Source organism: Tenrec ecaudatus, chromosome 10, assembly GCF_050624435.1.
Source record: "Tenrec ecaudatus isolate mTenEca1 chromosome 10, mTenEca1.hap1, whole genome shotgun sequence".
NCBI lineage: Eukaryota > Metazoa > Chordata > Mammalia > Afrosoricida > Tenrecidae > Tenrec > Tenrec ecaudatus.
This window is the reverse complement of record NC_134539.1, coordinates 89,060,014-89,086,317: the sequence shown is the minus strand read 5'-3', so window position 1 is coordinate 89,086,317 and position 26,304 is coordinate 89,060,014. Positions and strand designations below refer to the sequence as shown.

General features: G+C 45.2%; 1 protein-coding gene across 1 annotated transcript in view; it reads left to right on the top strand.

The window, feature by feature from the left end:
• Positions 1-5,391: 5,391 nt before the first annotated feature.
• Positions 5,392-26,304, top strand: part of GRAP (GRB2 related adaptor protein) — a 31,102-nt gene continuing 10,189 nt past the window's right edge. The window contains exons 1-2 of the mRNA XM_075559148.1: positions 5,392-5,469; positions 17,705-17,802. Coding sequence (XP_075415263.1) covers positions 5,392-5,469; positions 17,705-17,802 — 176 coding nt within the window. The remainder of the gene's footprint in view (positions 5,470-17,704; positions 17,803-26,304) is intronic.

Sequence of the window (26,304 nt, the reverse complement as noted above, 5' to 3'; positions counted from 1 at the left end):
GGATAAATGGAGAATAGATTGAGGTTGTCAAGAACGAAATCTTGTTTGGATCCACAATCAATTAAAAGGAAGTTTTCTCAGGAGTGTGACCTGCTTCCAATAAAAGTAGAATCATGGAAAAGCTCGCATGTTTCTTGCGGAATCTGGATCCTGCATCTGGCTCATCAACCTTCAGTTCTTTGGACTCAAAACAACAATCTGCCATAGTGCCTGCCATCTGATCTGCCAAACTTGGATCCATTCACCTCTGCAGCAACTATATTGACCTACTGACCTCGGATTCCTTTACACGTACAGCCACCAGCCTTTTGTCTTTCTGCCAGTCTTGGGTTCATCAGCCCCAACAGCTATGCAAGTCAACAACAGTCCAGATCAAATCCATAAGTCTGATATTAGCCAATATGTCTGATAGTAGCCTTTAAATTCCTCTCCAGACTCACGCAACATATACCATGATGCTGAATGCAGGTTGATCACAGGCGAGTGGATGAAAAGTCGGCGGTTCCACTGGAAGCATCTCCTGGCTGCTTCCTGGATGGCTGCCATCAGAGTGGTCCCGTGTGACTTGTCAAAAAGAAAGTGAAACAAACTGAGTGTCCCACCTCCAGGGAGTGAGAGAGAGGAAAACTCCCAGAATCTCCATGAGAAAGCCACACCCAGAGGAGGCATCATCAGTCAGGCTGTGACATGATTGACAGGCTAGATTCCATCCCTATAACCTATTTAGCAAGTTGGCATGAAATTTGTCACTGCCACAACACTGTTACCATTGAATCCATTTCAGCTCATAGCAATGCTACAGGACAGAATAGAACTGGCTTGTAGGATTTTCGAGACTGCAGTATTTAGGAAATCAGCCCTGCTGGTACCATGGTTAAGTACTCAGCAGCTACCCGAAAAGTCAGCAGTTGAAGCCCACCAGCTGCTCCATGAGAGAAAGATGTGATTGGCCGCCTTCATAAGTTAAGTGCTGTCTAGTTGATTGTACCTCATAGCCACCTCATGCCCAACAGAATGAAGCACTGCCTGGCCCTCCACCATCCTCACAATCATTGCTACGTCCGAACCTAAGAGTGTGACCACTGTGTCAATCCATGTCCTTATAGGTCTTCTTCTCTGACTCTACACTTCATCAAGCATGACTCCTCCCGGTCATGTCCAGCAGGCATGAGGTAAAGTCTCCCTATCATTGCTTCCAAGGAGAAATTCAACTGTACTTCTTCCAAAACAGACTTGTTCTTTCTTCTGGTTGTCCATAGCATTCTTCAACAACGCCATCGTTCAAATGCATCCATTTTTATCTGACCTTTCTTGCTCATTGTCCACCTTTTGCATGTATGTGAGGTGACTAAAAGCACCACAGGTTGGTCAGGTGCGCCCACAGAGGTCTTTTGCAGGAGATTTGCCCAATGTAATTTGTCATGGGTTTCTGGATCGCTGCATCCATTGGTGTTGATTGAGGATCCAAGTAAAACGAAATCTCTGACAAGTTTAATTATGTCTCCATTTATCGTGGTGTTGCTTAGTGTTCCATTTGTGAAAAGTTCTCAATTACAGACTTGGGAGCCCTATGGGGCAGCTCTCCTTCTGTCCTATAGGATCTTGAGTCAAAAAGACTGGATGAAGCATGCTTAGTTATGACTGTAAAATCTTTACAGTAGCAAATGGCTACATCTTTATCACAAGGAACAGCAAGTGGGTTCAAACTGCCAAGCATTCAATTAGCACTGCGGTTGTGCACCTAACCATAACACTTACTCCTTAAGTACTGATAGCAATGAATTGTCACCTACTGGTTGAAATACGGAACCATCAGTCCAAATGGACATAAATGTATGAATACATTAATGAAAAAGAAGAAATTCCTCTTTACAAAAAAAAAATACATCTATGACTTCATACGGATCTTCCCAATTCCAACCCAACACCACAGGGCTCCCTCACCTTTCTTGTCTGTTTTTGTATCCCGTTTTTCTTAGTGAAAAGAAGCCTGGCTCTAAAATCACTGTGTTTATCAATTGGATACCTTTCTTTCATACTTGCAGAGTAGTTTCTGATCAACGCCCCTGACCACTACTTAAAGCACTTGTCATTCTGTGGAAACGTGTGTTGCTGCAATGCTGGAAGCTATGCTACTAAATACAAGCAATCACCCATGGTCGACAGGCTTGAGTGGAGCTTCCAGACGAAGACAGACTAGGAAGGAGAGGCAAACCATTTTTTGAAAATCTAATAAGGAGAAGCAAAATATTGTCTAATATAGTACCACTTGATAAACTCCTCAATTGTAAATCACTAAAAATATCAAAGTCTGATTAGGGAAAAGCTGCTTCCTGAAAGTAGAGTGGACCCTAATAATATAGATGGAAGAAGACTCTGGGGACCATCATTTGTTGATGCAGCATGGTTCAACTGAGCAGAAACCGCTGCAAGCATCTATTAATAATTAGAATGGGGAGTGCATGAAATTTGAATTTATTAAAATTAGAAATCGTCAAAAATGGAACATGTAAAAATCAATATATTAGGCATAGTGAGCAAAAATGGATCTATTTTGTCATTTTGAATTAGACAAATATATACTTTACTGTGTCAGACATTCATATGAACAAAGCAAGGAAATATTGCATGATTCAAAAATCAGAAAAGGTATACTTATATTCCACAGTTGTATCCTTTCATCATGCTTATTTAATCTGTATAGTGAGCAAATAATCCAAAAAGTTCGATTATCTGAAGAACATGGCATTAGCACTGGATGAAGACTTATTAACAAGCTATAATATGCAGATGATTTATTCATTTCAAATACTTTTTTGAACAAAATAAACAATGACTATACATGGGAATTCTCATCAGATGGAATATACAAAAATCAAATGAACTTCATCAGTGGAAAAAGACAAGGAAGTTCAAAATCGACAGTCAAAACCAGGCCAGGGGTTGAGTGTGGAACAGACTCAATGACTCATATTCAAGTTCAGGTTGAAGTTAAAGAAAATTAAAACCAGTACACAAGAGCCAACATATGGCCTTCAATGTATCCTTCTTGGTTTTAGAGATCATGTCAAGAATACATTTGACCCATTGACCAAAAGTCAGACAAGTTTCAGGATGACAAAAGGCCAACACACATTAAAAAAAAGCAAAATGACATTAAGAAGATAGAAAAGGGGGAAAATGAATCAGAAGAGACTCAGAAGTGTGCTCTTGAATATAGCGAAGCCAAAACAACTGGAAAAAAATAGTGAAGTTTAAAAAGATAAAAAGACATTTTCAAAGGGCAGCTCAAGAAAACAATATAAAGAATTGATACACACTCAACATTTCTCAAGCTGAAGAACTGAAGAAATTTTTCAAGCTTCAAGTTGCAGTTTTGAAGAATTCTATTGGAAAATATTGGGTGACTCAGGAAGCATCCAAAGAAGATAGAAGGACTATTCGGGGCTAAACATTCTGGAGGAGAAAAAAATGGGCTGGCACTTCCAGGGGAACTCAGGAAAGGGGGAGGTAGGTGTGGGGGGAAGTGGGTGTTAACAAACCCAGGGACAAGGGAACAAGTGATCTAAAATCAATGGTGAGGAGAGTATAGGAGGCCTGGTAGGGCTTGATCAAGGGCAATGAAACCGAGAGGAATTACTGAAACCCAAATGAAGGCTGAACATGATAGTGGGACAAAAGGAAAGTAAAAGGAAATCGAGGAAAGAACACGGAGGCAAAGGGCATTTATAGAGGTCTAAATACAGGCATGTTCATATGTAAATATATTTATATATGATTATGGGGAAGTAGATCTATGTGCATTTATTTATAGGTTTAGTATCAAGGTAGCAAAAGGACATTGGGCCTCAAATACTCCCTCAATGCAAGAACACTTTGTTCTAACAACCTGGCCTTCCATGATGCTCACCTTTGCGACACGATCGCTAAAGACAAAGTGGGTGCATAAGCAAATGTGGTGAAGAAAGCTGTTGGTGCCCGGCTATCAAAAGATATAGCATCTGGGGTCTTAAGGGATTGAAGATAAATAAGCAGCCATCTAGCTCAGGAGCAACAAAGTCCACATGGAAGAAGCACACCAGCCTGTGCAATCATGAGGTGCCGAAGGGATGAGGTGTCAGGCATCATCAGAACAAAAATTATATCATTGTCAATGAGGGAGAGTGCAGAGTGGGGATCCAAGACACATCTGTGGGCAACTGGACATCCCCTTACAGAAGGGTCGTGAGGAGGAGATGAGCCAGTCAGGATGTAGTATAGCAAGGATGAAACATACAACTTTCCTCTAGTTCCTAAATGTTCAGCACCACCACCACCACCCCACTATCATGATCCCAAGTCTACCTTACAAATCCAGCTAGACCAGAGGATATACACTGGTACAGATAGGAACTGGGAGCACAGGGAATCCAGGACAGATGATCCCTTCAGGATCAGTGGTGAAAGTGGCGATACCTGAGGGTGGAGGGAAGGTGGAGTAGAAAGGGGGAACCAATTACAAGGATCTGTATATAATCTCCTCCCTGGGGGATGGACAACAGAAAAGTGGGTGAAAGGATACATTGGACAGTGTAAGATATGACAACATAATAATTTATAAATTATCAAGGATTCATGAGGGAGGGGGAAGCGGGGAGGGAGGGGAAAAATGAGGAGCTGATGCCAGGGGTTTAAGTGGAGAGACAATGTCTTGAGAATGATGAGGGCAATTAATGTACAGCGTGCTTTACACAATTGATGTATGTATGGACTGTGATAAGAGTTGTTTGAGTCCCTAATAAAATGTTAAAAAGAAAGAAAGAAACAGTATGTGGTGCAGTCCTCCTGTGGGCGGCAGAGGATGCCTAGCAGAGGATGCGCCTGGGGGGAAAGTACAATGGTGGGTGTGGGTGGTAGTGACTTGGAAGGGCTTTGAATGCCAGGCAACGAGCTCGGGGTGTAGCAGGAGCTGGGGATGCCCAGGGAACATTGGAGTTTAAGAAATACAGAGGGGAAATTAGAAAATTGGTGGAGGTGTCTGAATCAGCAGGTTGGCTTTACAACAGTTTGCCTGCCTCCCTCCAAGCCCCACTCAGTTTCATCATCCAGAACACAGGTACAAGGGCTACATGGAGACTCCCCAGAAACTGCGCCAGCTTCTAACGCCTGCAGCGGGGACCCGGCCAACTCACATGTCCGCCTTGTTCCGGGACATATCTGAGCTTCCTGTTTCCCCCCTGTCAGAGACAGCTGCAGTCTCAGCTTCAAAAAAGACAAACAAGATCTCAAAACAGAGGAAACCAGTCCTCAACTGCACTGTAGAGGAAGCAGGAAGTCCTGGGCCCACCTCTGTGAGCCAGAAAGCTTCAGCACAGTAGGAGCGCAGAAGAGGGAGGAGACGGGGGCCACAGGATGGAGTCCGTGGCCCTGTACAGCTTCCAAGCCACAGAGAGTGATGAGCTGGCCTTCAACAAGGGGGACACACTCAAGGTAAGCTTAGTGGAGTGGGATTTAAGAACCGGGCACTCAGGGGAAGACAGCCAGAGTCCGGCCTCTGGAGGAAGCAGGTCTAGCTTTCCCACTTACTAGATGTGTGACTCTGAACAATATGCTTTGTCCCTTTGAGCTTCCGTTTACTCTGGATTATTCAGAGGTGATGAATAATCTCTCATTCGATGGCTGCCGCGAGGGTTCAAGACATCGATACTGTGCCTGGCAGATAGTTAGTTGTCCAAGCCTGTTTTGAAGCATCGGATCTGAGGGGGGGAAATACTGTTGAGAGACTGTGGAAGGCGGAGATGGAGAGGCGATCTCATTAAACAAAGAAGTAAAATAACCTTCTCACGAACTGCCATCCAGTTAGCTGCAACTCACAGGGACCCTGTAGAACCGAGTAGAACGGTCCCTTGTGGGTTTCTGAAACTGTAAATCTTTCTGAGAGTAGAAATCCCAGGAGGGCTAAAATAACTCCAAAATGTAGTTTCCCAGCAGTGTCGTATCACAGTTCAGCTGTCCTTGTCTGAGCCCTTTGGATACATTGCAACCGCCAGGTTGGTCCGAGCAGTGGGCTCTCTCTCGGGAGCTGGATTCGGGGAGTGGCATAATATGAGGTCGGCAACTGAAGCAGCCGTACCTCATTCTCAGCAAGCCATTCTTTCTCCCTTGGCCTCCGTCTCCCCAAGGGGCCATCGGCATTAGACTGATGTCCCAGCACTCTGAGGCCGGGGCCCAGCTCTCAGCCTCTGTTCGGGTATGGGAAAGGACAGGAACTTCCACTGACCAGACCCCAAGTTCAACAGTGCACATCAAGTGTGCCACTTCAGCTTCTAAGCGGGGAGAATTAGCGCTATGTTTCACCAAAGCTAAATGGAGGCGTGGGGATGTGGCACAATTTGCTTGGTGTGGGGTCAGATTTGAACTTTGGTGACTCTGAAATGTGTGCTCCATTCCCTGTAAGACTAGACAGGCTAAAGGGTTGGAATTAAGAAGAGGAGCCACACTGCCTCAAGGCAGTCGCTTAGCTGTGACCTTGGAATCTCCCCAGCTCGGGCTCTGGACAAGGAATGAGATTCTGTAAAGATTCGGGTTTAGTTCAGAGACCTATTAACCATCTGAGAACAATCAAGGCTCTTTAGACCCAGAAAGAGCGGTGTGGGAGGGAGTGGGGCCATTAGGAAATGGGAGTGAGTGGGTGCTGAGTTCTGACCTCGGCTCAAAGGGATTGGCTGGTGGCCAGTAGTTGTGGGTCAGTTGAGGTCCCACCATGTAATTGTTGTAAAGACTGTAACTTCCCCCGCTTTCCTCCAAAATCCCTGTCCCTTGCTGCTCCCAAACTGTGTTAGCTTCCTATGGCTATCATAAACGAGTACCATCAGAAACGAGTACTTCAGAAAACAGAACTGTATTCTCTCACAGCAATGCCGGCTAGAAGGTCATGTCCGCTCTGAAGGCCCTAGGGGAAGTTCCTTCCTGGTTTCTCTCAACTTCTGGCTACGTCCTCCTCTGTTCCTCCTTCCCATGGCCATCTTCCCTTTGTCCTTCTGTGTTTCTTCTCTCTTACCCTCCAGTCACATAGAACTAGGACCCGCCCCCTAATCTAGGATGACCTTATATTAACTAATAACAGGATCCTAGCACAACAGGAGTAGGAAGGGATGAAGGGAGGGGCTATTGTGCCAGTTGAAGACAAAGAAAAAAAGGTATGGCAAGCTGTTAATGCCCTTGATATGTAAAGAACTCGTAGAAACTCAATAAGAAAATCACAAGCTGGGCAATAGGAACACCTGGGGAAAGGCCTGGAGCGCTGGCTTCTGCAGAACCATCTACATGCTCTCAAGCTGACAAGGTTATGACTAGGGCACTTAGGGGTCAATGAATTCAAGTTGTTGGAGGAGGAAGTCAGCAGACGGGAGGAGGAGGGTTGCACAAATGGAAGAACGCAATCAACGTCACCGACTTGTGTCGGAATCGTTCAGCTGATGTATGTTCTGCTCTGTTTATTTCCAACAACAATCAAAGAAATGTGCAAAGGATACGAACAGGAAACTTTCCAAAGAGGTACTGCACCTCAGCAGGCGTGCAAGTTCACGAGCAGCAGAAGACATCTAACTTCAAGCAAGAAACTGCTTTCGTACAACTGATTCACAAAATCTCGTTTTTAAGACACTATCCAAAGTAGTTGAGGCTGTGGAAAATCTATACTCTCCCTTGTCGGTAGGTGGTGGACAGGCAAAATGGTATAATCACTTTGAAAGGCATTCGAGAAGAATGCATATAAATATACAGCCATGTCCTAAGACCAGAAGAAGTTCATCTTCTGGAAAGCCTAGAGACCCAACGGGAGATGGTTTTCTCCTTCCACTGATCGTGCTAATGTGCACCCACTCTTCCAGGCAATGAGCAGCCGGTAGTGAAAAAGACAGACTTAATGCCTTCGCTTCTGCCACTGGCATTCCAGTGACAGATGCGGGCCACAAAAAAGATAAATCTGAGAAAACACAGTTCATCCTCTGGTGAGACTGGCACGGAGAAAACAATAAAGCAGGGTGGGGCTGGAGAAGTTGGCGAGAATTTGGAAGTTAGCATCAACCCAGACTCCCTGCTAAGTGAAGGTGCAAAATATTATACGATCTCTAAACATGCCATTTTGGTAGGAGGTTTAATGACCTAAAATAGTCAGGATATATTAAGTAGACGGGGGAAAAAACCAGAATCAAGACATTTATACCCAGCAGGCAGTTCACGCTATGCACATAATCAATAGGTATCATTTCGTGGTGGGAAATTTGACTTTGATGCATTGGATTTGTGCACACAGAAACTAGAAAGAAATGTCCCAAACGTCAGCTGTAAGTGGCAGATCTGGGAGCAACTCCCATTTTCTCTCTTGCTCTTTCTGCATTTACCACACGTTGCACACCAAGTGCATGTGCTTCAAGCAAGGGTCACGCCAGGTGCCAAGGCACTCACTCTCAGGGGCATGCATGTAAGCTCTGTGTCAAATCCTATTTTTAAGATGATTTTTTTTTCGGCACTAACTTTAAAATAGATGCCTTAGTTAGTTATCTAGTGCTGCTAGGCCAAGAGATAACACACGTGAATGGCTCTAACAAACAGAAATTAATTTTCTCACAGGTTAGGAGGCAAGACATTCTAATTCAACTTGTGGACTTGGTGTTCCCTGTAGAGCTCCATGTGTGCTGGCAGCATCTTCCCCAGCACAGAAGCAAACAATGTGCTCTGCTCAGACCTCTTCTTTGTGCCTGGTGGGATAGTTGCTCATGGTTGCCATCAAGTCAGTTCTGACTCAGAGAGGCCCTACGTACAACAGAACTAAATACTTCACGGGTCCTGTGCCATCCTCACTATTTCGTCACGTGGGAGCCATCGTTGCAGCCACTGTGTCGATCCGTCTTGTCCAGGATCTTCCTCTTTTTCACCGCCCTTCAACTTCACGAGCTTGACGTCCTTTGCCAGGGACTGAGTTCTCTGATAGCATGTCCAAAGTACATGACATGAAGTCTCGTCATCCTTGTCTCTAAGGAGCATTCTGGCTGTGCGTCTTCCAAGACAGATGTGTTTTGGGGGGCAGGCCGTGGTCCTTCCATTTTCTTCACCTGCACCATAATCCAAATGCATCGGCTCTTCTGGCTTCTTTACTCGGTGTCCAGCTTTCTCATGCAGATGAGGTCATTGAAAATACTATGGCCTGCATCCGACTCACCTGAGTCCTCACGTCATATCCTTGCCTTTCAATACTTTATTTTTTAAAGTCATTTTATTGGGGGCTCATACAATTCTTTTTTTTTTCCCTTTTGAATTTTTTTTTTAATTTTAACAATTTATTGGGGCTGATACAATTCTTTTCACAGTTCATACATATACATACATCAATTGTATAAAGCACATCTGTACATTCTTTGCCCTAATCATTTTTTTCTCTTTTCTTCTTTTACATTTTATTAGGGACTCAAACAACTCTTACCACAATCCATACATATACATACATCAATTGTATAAAGCACATCCATACATTCCCTGGGGGGCTCATACAATTCTTATCACAATGCATATATACATCCATTGTGTCAAGCACATATGTACATTTGTTGCCATCATCCTTCTCAAAACATCTGCCTTCTACTTGTGCCCTTAATATCGGCTCCTCATTTTCCCTTTCCCTCCCCACTGCCCCCTCCCTCATGAACCCTTCATCATTCAGAAATTATTATTATTTTGCCCTATGTTACACTGTCCAAGGTCTCCTGCCGGATATTTAATTAGTGCCATGTGGTGTTTGGTGAGCAGTGATTGCAGATCCAAGCAAGATGTAATCCTTGACAAAGGCCATCCATTTCTCATGATGTACCTATGGGTCTGGTTGTGAGGATTTCTATTTTCTTTACATGGAGTTGTCATCTATATTGAGGGCAACAGTCCTTCCTCTTCATCAGCAAGTGCCTCAAGTTCAGAAAGCAAGGTTGTGCAATCTGCATGTCGCAGGTTGTTAATCAGCCTTCCTCCAATCACAATGCCACATTCTTCTTCTCACAGTCCAGTTTCTCTGACGATTTGCTCAGCAAACAGATTGAGTAAGTATGGTGAGAGGATGCAACCCTGACGCGTGGTTTTTAAACCACGCAGTATTCCCTTGCTCTAGCCCCACAACTGCCTCTTGATCAGTGTACACTTTCCGCATGTGCACAATGGAGTGTTCTGGAATTCCCACTCTTCTCCAGGCTATTCATAGTTTGTATGATCCACACAGTCTAATACCTTTGCACAGTCAGTAAAGCACAACTAACATCTTTCTCTGCTTTCAGTCAAGATTCATCTAACACAATGGTGTGTCAGTCTAGGTAGACTAGAGATACAAACTCATAGACACTCATATGAGTATAAGGAAGAGCTTCATATAAAGAGTAATTGTATATTAAAGCATCCCAGCCCATTCCAGATCAAGTCCATAAGTCTGATATTAGCCCATATGTCCGATACCAGTGTGTAAATTCCTCTTCAGATTCACACAACACATGCAATGACACCTAATGCAGGAAGATCACAGGCCAGTGGGTAGAAACTCTTGTGGATTCAGTGGTGGTAGAAGCATCTCAGTGTTGGCATGAGTCTCCTCCGGCTCCAGGGCTCTGGCTCCATCAGTGTAGCTCCATGTGGCTTGTCAACAGGAATGTCTTGCAGGGAGAGTGTGTGTCCCACCTCCAGGGAGGAAAACAGGAGTTCCCAGAATCCTCGAGAGAAGGCCATGCTCACACAGAGGCATGGTTGGCTATGACCTGAATGACAGGCTAGACTCTACCCCTTCACTCAAGTTGACAGGGGATTATATAACTGCCACAAATGGTATTCCTTGTTCCAAATCCTCTTCTCAATCCGATTGCATTTCTGGCCACTCTCTATCAATATACTGATGCAACCATTGTTAAATGATCCTCAGCAAAATTGTACTTGCATATGAAATCACATATGGTTCTATCATTTTGCACGTTCTATTGGGTCACCTTGGAATAGGCACAAATAGAAAACTCTTCCAGTCTGCTGACCAGGTAGCTATCGTCCAGATTTCTCAGTATAGGTGAGTGAGTGCTTCCAGTGCTTCATCAGCTTATTGAAACATTTCAATTTCTGTGGGCTTGCTTTTGGTTAATGCTTTCAGTGTAGCTTGCACGTCATCCTTCAGTACACTGGTTCTTGATAGGCTGCCTCTTGAAATGATAAGGACTTATTTTGGTGCAGTGACTGTGAACTCTTTCCATCTTCCATTGATGCTGCCTGCATTGTTCAATATTTTGCCCATAGAATCTTTCAATATTGCAACCCAAGACTTGAATGTTTTCTTTCATATTTTTCAGTATAAGGGATGGGGATGCTGAGAGTTCTTATTTTTTGCTTTTCTAACTCCAGGTCTCTGCACATTTCATTATAATACTTTTCTTTGTCTTCTCAAGCTTTGCTTGAAAATTTCTGGTTAGCTCTTTTACTTTATCATTTCTTCCATTGGCCTTCACGACTCTGTGACTAAGAGCAAGTTTCAGAGTCTCTTCTAAAATCCACTTTGATCTTTTTCTTTCCTGTACTTTTAATAACTTTCGGTTTCTTCATGAATGATGTTCTTGATGTCACTCCACAGCTCATCAGGTCTTCTGTCATTGGAGCTCAATGCATCCAGTCTGTTCCTGAGATGTTCTATAAGTTCAGGTGACAAACTCACGGCCGTATTCTGGCTCTTGTGGACTTGTTGTTTTCTTCAGCTTGAACTGAACTTAAATAGAAGCAAGTGACAGTCTAGTTCACATTCAGCCCTGGCATGATGCAGTCCACTTGAGTCCCACGTAGTCCATCTGTCACCATTTATAGTGTTGAAAACAGGTATTGGTTATGAAATCATTGGTCTTGCAAAATTCTATCATCTGATCTAGCTTTGTTTCCAAATACTGTTTTCCAGCCATTTTTATTTTATTTTCCAATCACCGTTCCTTCCTCTTTGTTTCCAACTTTTGCATTCCCATCGTTCATAATTATCAGTGCATCTTGATTACGTTTGATCAATTTTAGACTGAAGACATTGGTGAAAGTCTTAAAATTCTTCATCAAGAGCATTAGTGGTTTGCGTATAGATGTTAATAGTAGTTGTACTGATTGTATTTCCTTGCGTGCATATAGATGTCATCCTATCACAGACAGCAATGTACTTCAAGATAAAACCCAAATGTCCTCTTTGACGATGGATGTGATGCCGTTCCTCTTGAGTTTGTCATTTTGGCAAGTTAAACCATGTTTGTCTGATTCAAAATGGCCGATACCAGTCCATTTCAGCTCACTAATGCCTAGATATCAATCGTTATGCAGGGCATTTCACTTTTGACAGCTTCTAATTTCCCTTCATTCATACTTTGTACATTCCAGTTGCAGTTATTAGTAGATGCTTGCAGCTGTTTCTTCTCATGTTGAATCTTGCCCCTTTAACAAATGAAGATCCCAAAAGCTCCACTCCACCACGTCATTAGGATTGATGGTACTTTGAGACGGCAGCTCTTCCTCCGTCATATTTTAAGTGACTTCCAACCTGAGGGCCTCATCTTCTGGCACTACATCTGACAAAATCCTGCTGCTATTCATGAGGCTTTCAGTGCTTTTAGCATATTATTGAGTTTTGTGGCATCCCCTTGAATCTCCCTCATTCTAGACCGGCCCTGATTTGTATAATGGCAACAATGTGACTGCGTTGTCACACTGCCTCCTTGTTCTCTTTGCTGAGCAGAGATGCTGTGTGCCCAATGTCCAAGTGTCCAGCCCCTTCCCAGCTAAGGTAGAGGCTAGTCTCAATGGCCCATCTAGTTTATAATCCCACAAAGTGCCCTTCAGGAGCCAGATGCAAAATTCATTCTTCAAAACTGAATGTGAGAACATAATGAGACGTGGGCTCACTGTGACAGCCACCCCAGTGAACTTGGCTCCATAAGCCACTTCTTAACCACACTGCCACCCCTTACCAGACCTCCACCATCACCTTCTTGGGCCAGTGTAGTAGACCCTGCTGTTTCCCACCCCGTGCTGCTCCCCAGCCTGCTGGGCAACCAGAGTAATCTATCTAAAGGACAACTCAAAAGTTGACACCTGCACCCATAGCTTTTTTTTTCCTTCACAGTTAAGGGGGTTCACTAAGGTCATTAACAGCACACCACAAGCCAGGACCGGCAAACAACAATATAGTCATTGGTCCACAGTAACACCTCCTGGCAGACAGCAGCCAAATCCCTCTCCCCTTTCCCCTGCCTCCCATCCAGGAAGCCCACGGCTTGTTTTGTTTTGATGGTTAGTTGTATCGTGGCAAAAAATATGTGCAGCAAAACACACACCCCAAAAAACCACACATACCAATTGAACAGTTTCTACGCGTATGAAGGTGTCTTAGTCTGGGTTCTCTAGAGAAGCAAAACCAGTGAAACAGAGAGAGAGAGAGAGAGAGAGAGAGACAGGTTTGTCTCAAGGAAATGGTTCACACCGTTGTAGGAGCCGACAAGTTCCGAGTGTGTGGGTCAGATGGGGGTTTCTGTTGGCTCACAGAGTTACAGGGGTTGGTTGACTCAAGAGTGACAAAGCGGAGTGCAGGTTTCTGGCTGCAGCGGTAAAGTCATGCAAGCTCAACAGTAAAATGGGAAACGGCTGGTGACCTCTATCTTCCGGTGTGCATTGTGTCTTCATTTATCTTCGTGGCTGAGTAATATTCCATTGGATGTATATACTACATTTTGTTTCTCGGTTTATCTGTTGATAGACATTTCTCTTGTGTCCATCTGGTGGCGATTGTAGAACACGCTGCAATGAACATTACTGTGCCTTCATTTTCTCTGGATATAGACCTAGGACTGGAATTTGCTAGGTTCTATGATAGTTCTGTGTTCAGTTGGTTGAGGCATAATGTTTTCCACAGTGATTGTGCCGTTTTACATGCCCACCATGAAAGGGTGAATATTCCTATTTACCCACATCCTCACCAGCATATATAATTTTCCAATTTAAAAAAAAGTGCCTTCCAATGAGAGTGAGATGGTAGCTCCCTGTGGGTTTGATTTGCCCCTCCGTAATGATTGACACCATTGACGACCTCTTCATGAAACGGATGGCCATTTTTAAATATCCTCTTTGCTGAAATATCTGTCCAAGCCATTTCCCGTTTTTTAAAATTATTATTTGATTGTTTGCCTTCTCATTATTAAGTTGTGGAAGTATTTTATATATTGGGGATATTCATCTCTTTTCATTTATATAGTACCCCCCACATTTCTCCTAATCAGTAGGCTTTCTTTTCATTTTTAAAATAAAGTTATTTAATATACAAAATGATTTCACTTTATGAGCCCCTATGTATCTAAACTGCTAGACTTTTATTATCATAGCTGATCTCTTTCTAGATAGTAAAGCTTAGAGCCTCAACCCTATATATTTTTCTAATAACTGTATGGTTTTAGTCTTTATATTTAGGTTTGGGATCGAGTTTAAATGCTTTTGTATATGGTGTAAAAAATGGATCCTGATTCATTCACTTGCATGTTGAAATTCCATTTTCCCAGTAAACTTTGTTAAGTTCCCATGAAGTAGACTTAGCGTCCTCGTTGGAAATGAGGTGGTCATAGCCATTTGAATTTATTTCTGGACCCTTAATTATATGCCATTGGGCTATGTGTCTATTATTATGTCAACACCGGGCTGTGTAGGAGCTGTGGGGCCACAGTGGGCTACACATTGGGCTGCTGACCACAAGACCAGCAGTTTGAAACCACCAGCCTCTCTTTAAGAGAAATATGAAGTTTTCTACTCCCGTAAAGATTTACATTCTTGAGCCACTGGCAGATCTGCTCTAGCCACAGGCAACGTTCTCGGACAACAGCCTATCAGGCAGAGACCACTGTAATCTTGATCGTGCTGGATCGACCTTGCTACCTGGCCAGCTGACCACCTTATAGACGCAACCTGAATTGGGTCTGGGTGCAAATATCTCTTACTGGTTCCATGACAGAAATTTCTCCCCTGGCTTTTCTACTGTTGTTGGGGTCTTTTCCTTCTTGCACATGATTTGTATTTTTGTCTGTAGTCTATTATGTTTTTATCCTTGCCACCTAGTCTATTATGTAGCCTATTATGTTTTTATCCTTGCCACCTTAGCGCGATTTTGTGTTTTATTGTTTTCTGGTGGGTCTCCCAGCTGGGAAGCATAGCAGTGGATGCATAATGGGAATAACCAGTAAAAAGTGTTATAGGGAATACCACGGTGTGGGTAGATAGTAGGGAGGGGAAGGGGATTTGGGGAGTAGCTAATGAAGACGGGAGTGGGGAAGGAGGGCCAGAATGGGGGGATTGTATGATTCTCCTTGTTATGATTCAATGATTGAACTGTTGAGTTATATCATATGTAAATTACTTACCAATAAAACAGTTGGGGGGAAAGTGTAGCCTTGGAAACTCACAGGGGAAGTTCTACTCTGTTCCGGAGGGTCATTATAGGTTGGAATGGACTCAGTAGCAGTGAGTTTTGACCGGGCTGTTTTAATGACCGTGGCTTTAAAATGTGCTTTGAAATTGGGGGAAGTGTAAGATCACTCACCTTTTTTCTTCTTCAAAATTGCTCTAGCTGTTCAGGTGCCTTGCCCTTCCATCTAAATTTGAGGATTGGCTTTTTTTATCTGTACAAAGAAGGCAGATGGACTTTTGTTGGGTATTGCAATGAATTTCTAGATTGCTTCAGATAATATAAATCTCATAACTATATTAAGAAGGGGTATGTGGGGTAGCTTCAGAGCTCCCGTGTCTCCATAGTTAACCTGAAACCACAGGATATCCTTCATCCCTGTGGCTTTTAAAATAAAATGTGAACGCTCTATTTCATGTGGCTGAGAAGTTCTTGCATGGTCTGGCCCTTGTCTGCCAGCCCCTACCCTGACCTCCCTCGAACCTGGGCATTTTATTCTGTAGACAGAGCTTGTGCCCACGTCAGGGCCTTTGTACAAGCTGTTTCCTCTTGCTTGGACACCCTTCCTCACATCTTCTCATGTCTTGTTCCTTCTTGTGGTTTGTACCTCAGTCAAATGGCCTTCCTCTGAGAGACCTTTCTTGACCACAGCCTAAAGGACACTCCACCCCACCAGACGTTCTCCAGCCAGCTCACCCTGCGTTGTGATTCCAGACTGCTCCCCACTACATCAAAGGGTCTTGGTCATTTGCTCTTTCCTTGGTATGCTCTGTCCCTTGCTCTGGACTGAACACAGAGTCAATGTTTGGGTGAGTGTATTGGGTGTCGTCCTGGTAAGGGTGGGGGATAGTAGGATGGAAGGTTAGGGGGATGAGTTTCGGCTCAGGCCATTGCATTTCCCACTGAGAAGCCAGGACTCCCTTCCTCAGAGGGATTCCTCTGACTCAGACAGTAAGAACTGACTGAAAACATCTCCGGGCGGGAAAATAAAACAAAGCCAAGCTGAGATTAGACATGGTATGTTCGCAGGTGTACATAGGCATTTGTATTTCACCAAACACAACTACGTTTAATGTGGGCCATTAACATGCCCATTTGACAGATAAAGAAACGGAGACCAGGGTCACAGAGTGAATCAGAAGCAGACAGAGTGGGCAAGTGCTCCAGACACAGGGTACCTGTGTTGGTGGCTGACATCAAGCCACCTAGGGACCCTACTTTTTTAATGAAACCAAAAACCAAACCCACTGACATCAATCCATGCCAACCCTGTTGTTGCCATTGTTGTTGTTGTTGTTGTTGTTCGGGATCTTGAGTCAGCTCCGACTCTACCTATGAGCCTACGCACGACAGAGTGAAACCCCACCCTGTCCTGCACCAGCCTCACGACTGGCCTCACATTAGAGAGCATGGCGGCAGCCACTATCTCCCGTTGAGGGGCAAGCTCTCTGTGGAGGGTCTGCCTCGTTTGTGCTGCCCTTTGCTTTATCAAGGGGCAGCCCCGGGCTTACCCACTGCTCCACCGGGGCTCCGTGGTTTCCTCGATAACCTGAGACCTTTGTTTGGTTTTGTTTGTTTACAGTGAGTTTTCCTGAGTCAGCCACCAGCTCTGCCTGCCCTGTGCCTGCTGATTCTTCCCAGACTACAGGAGCAGGAAGACAGGGGCTCAGCAGGGCTGGTGGACAGACAGTGGGTGGCTGCTCCCAGGACGGGGCCTCAGATCTTGGCCTGTGGGAGTAAAACCCAGTTTCTCTTGGTAGACTCTGTGTGTGTGTGTGTGTAACATACAGAATAACACATATGCCAATTCAACAATTCCTACATGTAAAATTCAGTGACGCTGATTACATTCTTCCAGTTGTGCAAATGATGGACAGCTTCATGCTGGGGACTTAGCTCAGGGATAAAAGGCCCCAGATCTATGCCCCCAATCCCTTCAGTCTGCTGGAGATATGATCGGTGGGGCCCCACCCCACTGGGCAGACCTGCTCTGGGCCGCCACCTGCCTTCCCCAGGAAGCTGTGGACCTCCTGGGAGTGGGGTGTCCTGATCCAGGGACGGAGCAGGACAGTGGAATCACAGGCACTCAGTGTCCTTGGGCAGCACCTGTCTGGAGCCTCCAGCTCTCCGCTGGACAGGGCTGAAGGGGGCTCCTCCGCAGGCACAGGGGCTCAGCAGGGCAAGGAGACCTTTGTCCTTGCTCTGGGTGGCTAAGCAACCTGGTCTCTCTGTTCACAGATCCTGAACATGGAGGATGACCAGAATTGGTATAAGGCCGAACTTCAGGGTGCTGAGGGCTTCATCCCCAAGAACTACATCCGTGTCAAACCTCACCCGTAAGTGTCCCCCAACCCTGCATCTTCAGCAGAAGGCTGCGCTGAGCCATGTGAGCCCAAGACCCTCTGGGGCAGGAATCCTCTTAGTTCCATGCTCTTTCCACCACAAGGGGGAAGTTGTCACACCCAGCAGGGACACAGTCAAAAATGTGCAGACAGTGAGGACCCAGACCATCAGGAGAGTGTCCAGGAGAACTGGGGTGGAATAGGTCCTGGGCTCTCTGCTGGCAGCTGTGTGGCCTGGGCATGCTCACAGCTCCCTCGGGTGACTCGTTTTCCTACCTTTCATGCAAAGATGGCTGCAGCTCCCATCTGGCCAGATGGTGACGGTTCCTGAGGACTCCCCCAGGTCAGGAGTGAAGGAGGCAGTGGAGGGGTGCGGATAGCAGGATGAAGATTCGGGGCCCTTGCCTTTGGAGTTTGTTGGGGGTGGGGGGAGCTGGATGTAAGCCAGGAGACTATGGGGTTACGCTATTAGAATGGGAGGTGTATCTGGGACCTGGGACCTACTGACTGGGGCAGCCCCAGGTCAGCCTCTGGGCCGGTAGCAGTCAACCCTGCTGCCTTGCGAGTGGGTGGGGCAGAGCCAGTCCCAGCACAGGCCTAAGAGAAGGTGAAATCCATTTGAAATCAGAGAGACAGAAATGATGGCTGAGAAATACCCGACACAGCTGCCCGCTCAACCATTTACCGGGCACTTTCCCCGGCCCCTGTGGTCCCAGGCTGGGGGTGCTGGGGTCCCAGAGCAGTCTGAGAACCCCAGTTCGGTGGGAGAGGCCAGCCACAAGGAGGGCAGGATGTGAGTGGACCAGCAGGGGGGAGATGGCGAGCCCGGGAAAATTTCTCACGTGTTAAGGATTCATCAGCGCTCCTTGGGGAGGGAGAGGTCACGAGCAAAGAAACCTCAACGAGGGGGAATCATGGCATACGGGGCTCTCAGAGGGGCCTCAGACACCAGGCCCAGGGTGGGAAATGAGCTGATATCAAGGGCTCAAGTACAAAGAATATGTTTTGGAAATGATGATGGCAACAAATGTACAAATGTGCTTGACACAATGGATGGTGGATTGTGATAAGAGCTATATGAGGCCCCAGTAAAATGATTTCAAAAGAAAAGAAACCCAAAGGGCAATCTGTCCTATAGAGTCACTATGATTTGGAATCAACTTGAAGTCAGTGAGTTTGGAGGTTTTTATTAATTAGACAGACAAGAGGAAAGAGGCAAATAAGCACAATTAATTGCTTACGAGGTGACATTATAACTCCATAAAAATAAAGAACATTATTACAGAATATTATGGATAACACTGTATGCTAACAAACTGGATAACCTAGATGAAATAGTCAAATTCTTTTTTTTAATCATTTTATTGGGAGCTCTTACAGATACCATAACATTCCATAGTTCAATCACATCAAGCAGTAATATACAATTGCTACCACAGTCAGTTTCAAAACATTTTCTTTCTTCTTGGATTCCTTGATCTCAGCTCCCCTCTACCACCCTACCTCCCAGGAACCCTTATTTATTTGTTTGTTTGTTTGTTTGTTTGTTTGTTTGTTTGTTTTGCTCTATCTTACACCATCCAATATATTCATTCACATACAATTCCATTGTTCACTCCCTTCTCGTGGGGTTATATAGTCATCAATACTATCAGCTCCTCCTTCTGACCCTCCACCCCCTTCTCTACCTGTGCACTCTGGGAGCCATTACTCCTGTTACTGTTTCTGAATTCTCTACTTTGGCTCTCATGCATCGAATGACCTTAATTAGACAAATGAACATGCCCAAGTTTAGCATGATTAATGAGGTAAAACAAATAAAAACCATAATAGTTAAGGAACTAGAGGATCATTATGTGGTTCATCAGTGCCATACCACACCCTGGACTCATCATCCTTTCCCTGTGACCCTTCTGAGAAGGACTGTCCAATTATCTCACAGGTGGGTTTGGGTTCTTCACCACATCCACCCTCCTTCACATCAATGTGGTTGCTTGTTTTTGAGCTTCTGATACCTCTTCCCATTGACACCTCATGATCTTAAAAGCACACAATCTACCCAAATTGGCTCAAGAGTAAATAGAAAAGCTTGACAGATTTATAACAGGTGAGGAGATCAATTCAATGATCAAAAACCCCATTAAACAAAGTCCTGGACCAGATGACTTCACTGGGGAATCCTAGAAAATATTCAGAGAATAATTGGCCCAACTTCTGTTTAAATTCTTCAAAAGATAGAAAAAGGAAGAAATACTCCCTAATTCATACTGTGACACAAACATAACCCTGATATTCAAACCAGACAGAAACACCACAAGAAAACTACAGGTCAGTGTCTCTTATAACTATAGATGTAAAAGTCAATAAAATACTAGTGAACAGAATCCAATGCTGTGTGAAATGAATCATACACCATGAGGAAGCAAGATTTATTTCAGGAATATAGGGGTGGCTCAACTTAAAAAATCAATCAACATAATACACCATATCAATAAAACCAGGGATAAGAGCCATACGATCATCTCTATAGATGGGGGGAGGGGATCTGATAAAATTTAATACCCTTTCTTGATGAAAATGCTAGGAAGATAGGACCATAAGGGAAATGCCTATGTTTCAAGGCATATACAAGTATAAAAAGCCAACAGCCAGAATTGTATTTCATGGAGAAAAACTGAGCTTTCCCCTTGAAATCAAGGTACACGGGAGCCTGCTGTCACTTGTTCAATATTTTGTTAGCAAGTCTAGCCAGAGCAATGAGACAAGAAAAAACATGTACGTATGCATCACTTACTGTCCACTTCAAGACCCATCATCCCAGGTCCCTTCCTTCCTTCCTCCTGGCTGCCTGCCCCATCTCAATGGACTTTAAGCCCAGCCCTCCTCTGCCTCTGCCTCTGCCTCCTCACCAAACTGCCTGTTCAGTTACTCCTGGCACAGCCAGCAACCATAACCTGGAGGAGCTGTGGCCTCAGGCCCAGGTGTCACTCATGGGACACACGGGCTGAGGAAGGCGGCAGTCTTGCTGGGTTATTCCCCTTGATGGTTCTGGAAGCATCTGCAAGGTCCCTGCCTGGAGTAAGCATGGTGGGACAAGCAGCTTTAGATGGGCAACAGGACACTCCCACCCCTGCTGCCTCAGGACCAGGGTGGATGCAGGACCCTAAGAGATTCTAGGAGGCAGACAGAACCACGTACTTAGCATGCACCCTAGTGTAATCTTAGGAGACTACTGGTCAGACTTCACTGAGTAAATGCTAAGCAATGCCTATCTGTAAAAGTTATCCAGATTGGAAAAGAAGAAGTAAAATCATCTCTGTTTGTCGATGATATGATCCTATATAGAGAAAAATCTCAGCGTCCACAGGGAACCTCCTAGAGCTCATAGAGGAACTTAGCAAAGTTGCAGGGTACAAGGTCACCAAACAAAAATTAATTGCAGTTTCACCCACTCCACAGCCTGAGGTCTGAGGTGAGCCCCCTGTGGGGCCACTGGACAGTGGGTGACTGCCACCCCCACCCCCGCTGAGTCTGCATGTGCATGAGCTACTCTTTCTTTGCTCCCGTCCTATCTTTCTCGTTCTTTTTTTATCTTAGTTTTTCCTTCACTATTTCCTTTTCTCTGTCTGCACACCAGTTTGTGGTTTGTGCGGAGGATTTTCTCTTTTCTTTTCCCCTCCCTTGTTTATATTTCCTTTCCATTTCTCAGGTATTAAGTTCTTTTGTCGTGATGTTGTCTGCCTGTTTCCCCTACTTGTTAATTTTGTTCTTGTTTCTCTTTTTCCTGTTGCTACTTGCTTATTTCTGCTTTTCCTTTCTCTCCATCTCTCTTTGTCCCACTCAGTGGGAGACAGCAACCATGCCCACAGGGCCCAGACACATCGATGCATCCTGCAGCCCCACCCATTGGTCAAAATCCACTACCCACTCCTGTACCACCTGATCAACGATAGGTAGCCAACCCCATCCTCCATTGCACGCATGAGCAGCAAATAGAGAGCTGTATCCACATTCCCATTCTCTGTTACACCCACCAGGAGACAGGTAGTGAGTGCCTACGAATATGTATACAGCCACCAATAAAGTACAAATATAACAACACTAAAATGTCTCAGACAATAGACAATTTCAGTTCACACAAGAAAACAGGACAGAGTGCATCAGACCATTGACAAAAATACAGAGCCAGAAAGCCTTCCTTAAGTAGCCAACTCACGGTGACCTTCTATAGCGTGTCTGAGACTGTGGAGCTTAACAAAAGCAGACGGCTGCTACTTTCTTCTGAAGAATGACTGGTGGTTGTAAACTGCTGACCTGGTGGTTAGCAGCCCAATCCTTGTGTTATTAGAACACCTTTCCTAAGATAGAGAGGAAGAAAAGTATGGGGAAGTAATCCTCAAGATCAAGAGAGGCAAAGGTTGCTGGTCAGATAGTGACTGGTGGCATCCCCAAGACTACGACGCTTGGTCACCCTTTGAGTCTGGAGGTGCACTCACCTTGTGATGGAATTTTCAGCCAACCAATAGGAAGGTGTGTACAGGGAGCAATGCCACTATTGAAATGTGCACACCTTAGAATAAATAACCAATCATTTGGGATCAAGGGGGAAGCACTTGCCCAAGGACAAAATTCAGAAGGTTCAAAAAAGAGGAGTAGAGACAGAAACTGCCAGGAGAAGGTGGGATGGAACCGAGTGCATCGGAAGCGTTGGATGTAAAACTAATGACCCACTCTGTACACCATCACCTAATTCTCAATAGAAAAATTAAATAAATGAAATTTCCTGAGGAATAAGTGCTATTGGAACCACTTGGGAAGGAATTCCAGAGAATGATATTTCCAATTTGCTTGAGAGAAATGTTGAGAAAGCTTCAGACAAAAACTTCAAAAGGTTTCAGGAAGACACTAAACGAACAAACTGACAAAATAAGGGAAAACTCTACCCCCAAAAAAAGTGAAACTATACACACAGAATTCCAGAAGATTAATACTAAGATTTCAGAAAGAGATAAAGTTCATTGAATGGACAAAAGAGGATAACCGAGACAATAAAAGACCAAATTAGTAAAATTAAAGACAAAGCTCTGCTGGGGCATAGTTTCCCAAATTTTCCCTTTTCAGAAATTAAAAAAGAAAAAGTTACTTATCTCCTCTCTGGCAACTAAAAGCTTTTACACCATAGCCCATAATCCAGAGTAAAGTGTAGGTATCTGCTTTTGCTGCTCCCCCAGACCATCCCAGCTCTCCCCAGAGGGTGGTGTCACCCCCCGTGAGATACAATGTATCCCAAGATACATTGTTCATCCCAATGTATCCCAATGTACTTATCAGAAAAACACAACAGCCAAACAAATAAAGCTTAGGAATGATGTGAGATACTATCAAGAGGAGTAATTTATGAGTGTTTGGAATCCAGAACAAATACACAGAGGAAATTACCAATGTGGTTGTGGAAGAAAACTTCCCTCATATTCTGAAAGTCCAGAAGGTATGCATTCCAAAAGCTGAGCAACGGGCTAGTGCCCGCAAAAGAAGATCACCAAGGTAATTAAGCTTTCTCTAACCAAAGACCAGGAAAGAATCCCCAAAAAGTACCTTGGCAGAAAGAAAGTTCTCTATAGGGAGAGCCAATTAACACTAAACTCTGTGTTCTCAGCGGAAACCATGCAGACAAGCAGAAAATGGGGTGACATATATGCATGTATGGAAGACAAAAACGACCAGCCAATAATTTACAGACTCGGCGATGGTGAAATTAAGACATTTCCAGGTCAACAGACACTAACCTGAAAAGAATCTCCAGAGGGAGTATTTCGGAGAACCAACACGACGGCCGGTGAGATTAGCAAACAGGGTCACACCGCCTAGAAGTACCCAAATAAAATAAACGCACAGTACTGAAAACAGGGAGCCAGAATGTCAATTTGTAAAAGATGACAATTGCGAAGTAAAATGGGGGCTAAACAATACAGTGATAAAACTTCCAAAAGGAGGAGGAGTCGATTTCAAGACTGTTTTAAACTTAGGAAGAAAAAAAATAAATATATTACAGAGTATAAATCTGACCAAAGTAATCTTTTTTAAAAAAGAGTACAATGTAAATACAATGTAAATATCATGTTACCTTCCCTCTTAACCTTGGATGTGAACACATAATTGCACCCCCTACCACCACCCAATAGCTTTGTTACACAGTTCGCTGAATCCACGGATGGGGAATTGGTGATTATAAAGGTCTCACTGTACTACGGACCTGAAGGAAGAAAATGCAGGAGAGCATGTCAAATTCTCCCGGGCTCTAGGCTCATGGAGGGTGAGTTCACGCCTCCAACTATTGCCCTGAGATAACCTTTAAAACTGAAACCAAACCTGTCTCCTAGAGTCATATTAAAATCAAACGACGTTGCCTGAACTAGGGGGAAAAAGTTTCCTTGTGGTTTTTTTAAATAGCCCTGCCTTGAGCATTATGCTTTTTTAAAAAAAAAATCTTATTGAAAGACTGGAAAAGAATCTTTGAGGACAGTGAGTTTGTGGTAGCTGAGAGGAAGGATTCAGAAAGTCCCCAGACTGCAATCAGTGCCACTGAATTGCACACGTAGAAACTGTCGGATGGGTACATGCTTTGCTGTGTATAGTCTCAACAGCTTTTTTCCCCCTTCAATTTAAAAAAACATTCTTCCCAGGAGGTAAAAAAAAAAAAGATTCCACCCTCACCCCCTAGCCTTCAGGAGCCATGGAGCCTTCCAGCTCTTGATGCCCTTGTGTCTGAGACAGAACAAGAACGGAGCCTAGATGTTGGCCAACTCACCTTGGAGAAGGCCAGGCACACTCTTGGGAGCATTGGCATTGACCCTGGCCCCCAAATAGCTGTAGGGAACCCCAGCTCGACCCCTGACTCTGCCTGCAAGGATCCCAGGGGTGTGAGGAGCCTACAATAGACCCTCTACACCCTCTGAGCATCATAATCATCTACCTGCCCGTGTGAGTTGCCAGGGCAGAAGTACAATCCAGACCCCTGTGGCCTCCAGTGCAGATGGCATGGGGACCACAGGGGCACCTGGCTGCATTATGTGGCCAGTGTGGTCAGTGGGGACCAGGGCTTCCCAGAGGAACAGGAAGGCCAGGGGCTTTGAAGTGAGAGTGGAAGCTGCTGGACAGAGCACAGAGGCCCAACCACAGACTGGGGGAAGAAAGTGTTAACCTCTTCCTCGTTGCATAACCGCACACGCTGTCAGCCAGCAGCACGCTCGGTGCCACAGCCCCTCCATCCTTGGCCCTCATCACATGCCCATGCTCCCTGACTCTCTCTGCCTCCCCCCTTCTCGGATGAGGGACCACTCAATAGGATTAGGACCCTCCCTACCCAGCATGAGCTCAGAGTACTTGATGTGAACCCCTTCGAAGGCTGTATTTATTTCCAAACCAAGTCCCATTCACAGGGGCTGGGGTTTTAGTGTACCTTTTGGAGGAACACAATTCACCCATTGATAGCGCCCCCCCCTCCCCTCTCCAGCCTCAGAAAAATGGGGGCTATAGTGGGCGGTCACCAGGGCACTGGTGTGGTGAAGGAGCTGGGCTCTGGGCACGGAGGAGGGTGTGCTTCCCCCAGGGCCTCATTTTCAGGGCACCCTGGCATGTGCCCTTACTTTCCCAATGCGCAGGCAGGACCCATGGAGACCTGAGGGCCTCCCGAGAGGGTGTGGGAAGGGACCCTCTGAGCCAGACCAAACCCCCCCACCCCCAGCCTGACTCACACTGTGAGACTCTGTGGGTTTACTGTAGAGGCCTGCCCCCTCAGGGACTTTCATCCAGAGCTTCAATGGTCGTACCCCAACCCCCACACACTGCCCGAGGGCTCCTTCCCACCATCCTGGCCTAAAGGAAGACTGCTTCTGGGCCCTGTGGCACTTGCCTCACTTTGCCATCAAGGAACTGTTTCCTCAAAGCTGGTCCAAGAGAGTTGGGCACCAGCCCCAAACTCTGGGAGACTCAGGCCAACTCTCCTCATAGTTCCCGCCCCTCTCTCCAGTGCACACACAAGTCCCCAGAGCAACCCTGCTCCCTCCCGCACACCTTCTCGCCACCTCCTTCAGACCCTACAGTGGAGAGAAGGGTTTAGGGTCCCCTATGAATTTTGGGGACAACCATGGCCTAAAAGATCTCACTTCTGAGAGTAAGGGTTCCCCCAGAAATAGTTCCTGAGTCAAGGATTTGAGGACGAGGAAGATATTTGGGAGTAGACTCATGCACAGCAATGAAAGTACTACCCACCACAAGGTCAGCCGTTTGAAGCCACCAGCCATTCCTTGGGAGAAAGATGAGGCTCTCCACTGCCATCAAGAGTTACAATCTTGGAAACCCACAGGATCGGTTGAACTTTGTCCTACAGAGTCGCTATGAGTTAAGAATCGACTCGATGGTAGTGAGTAGCAACACAACTACCTCTGGGGGCAACCAGAGCCCAAACTGCCAGGGAGCCCTGAGATAATGGACACC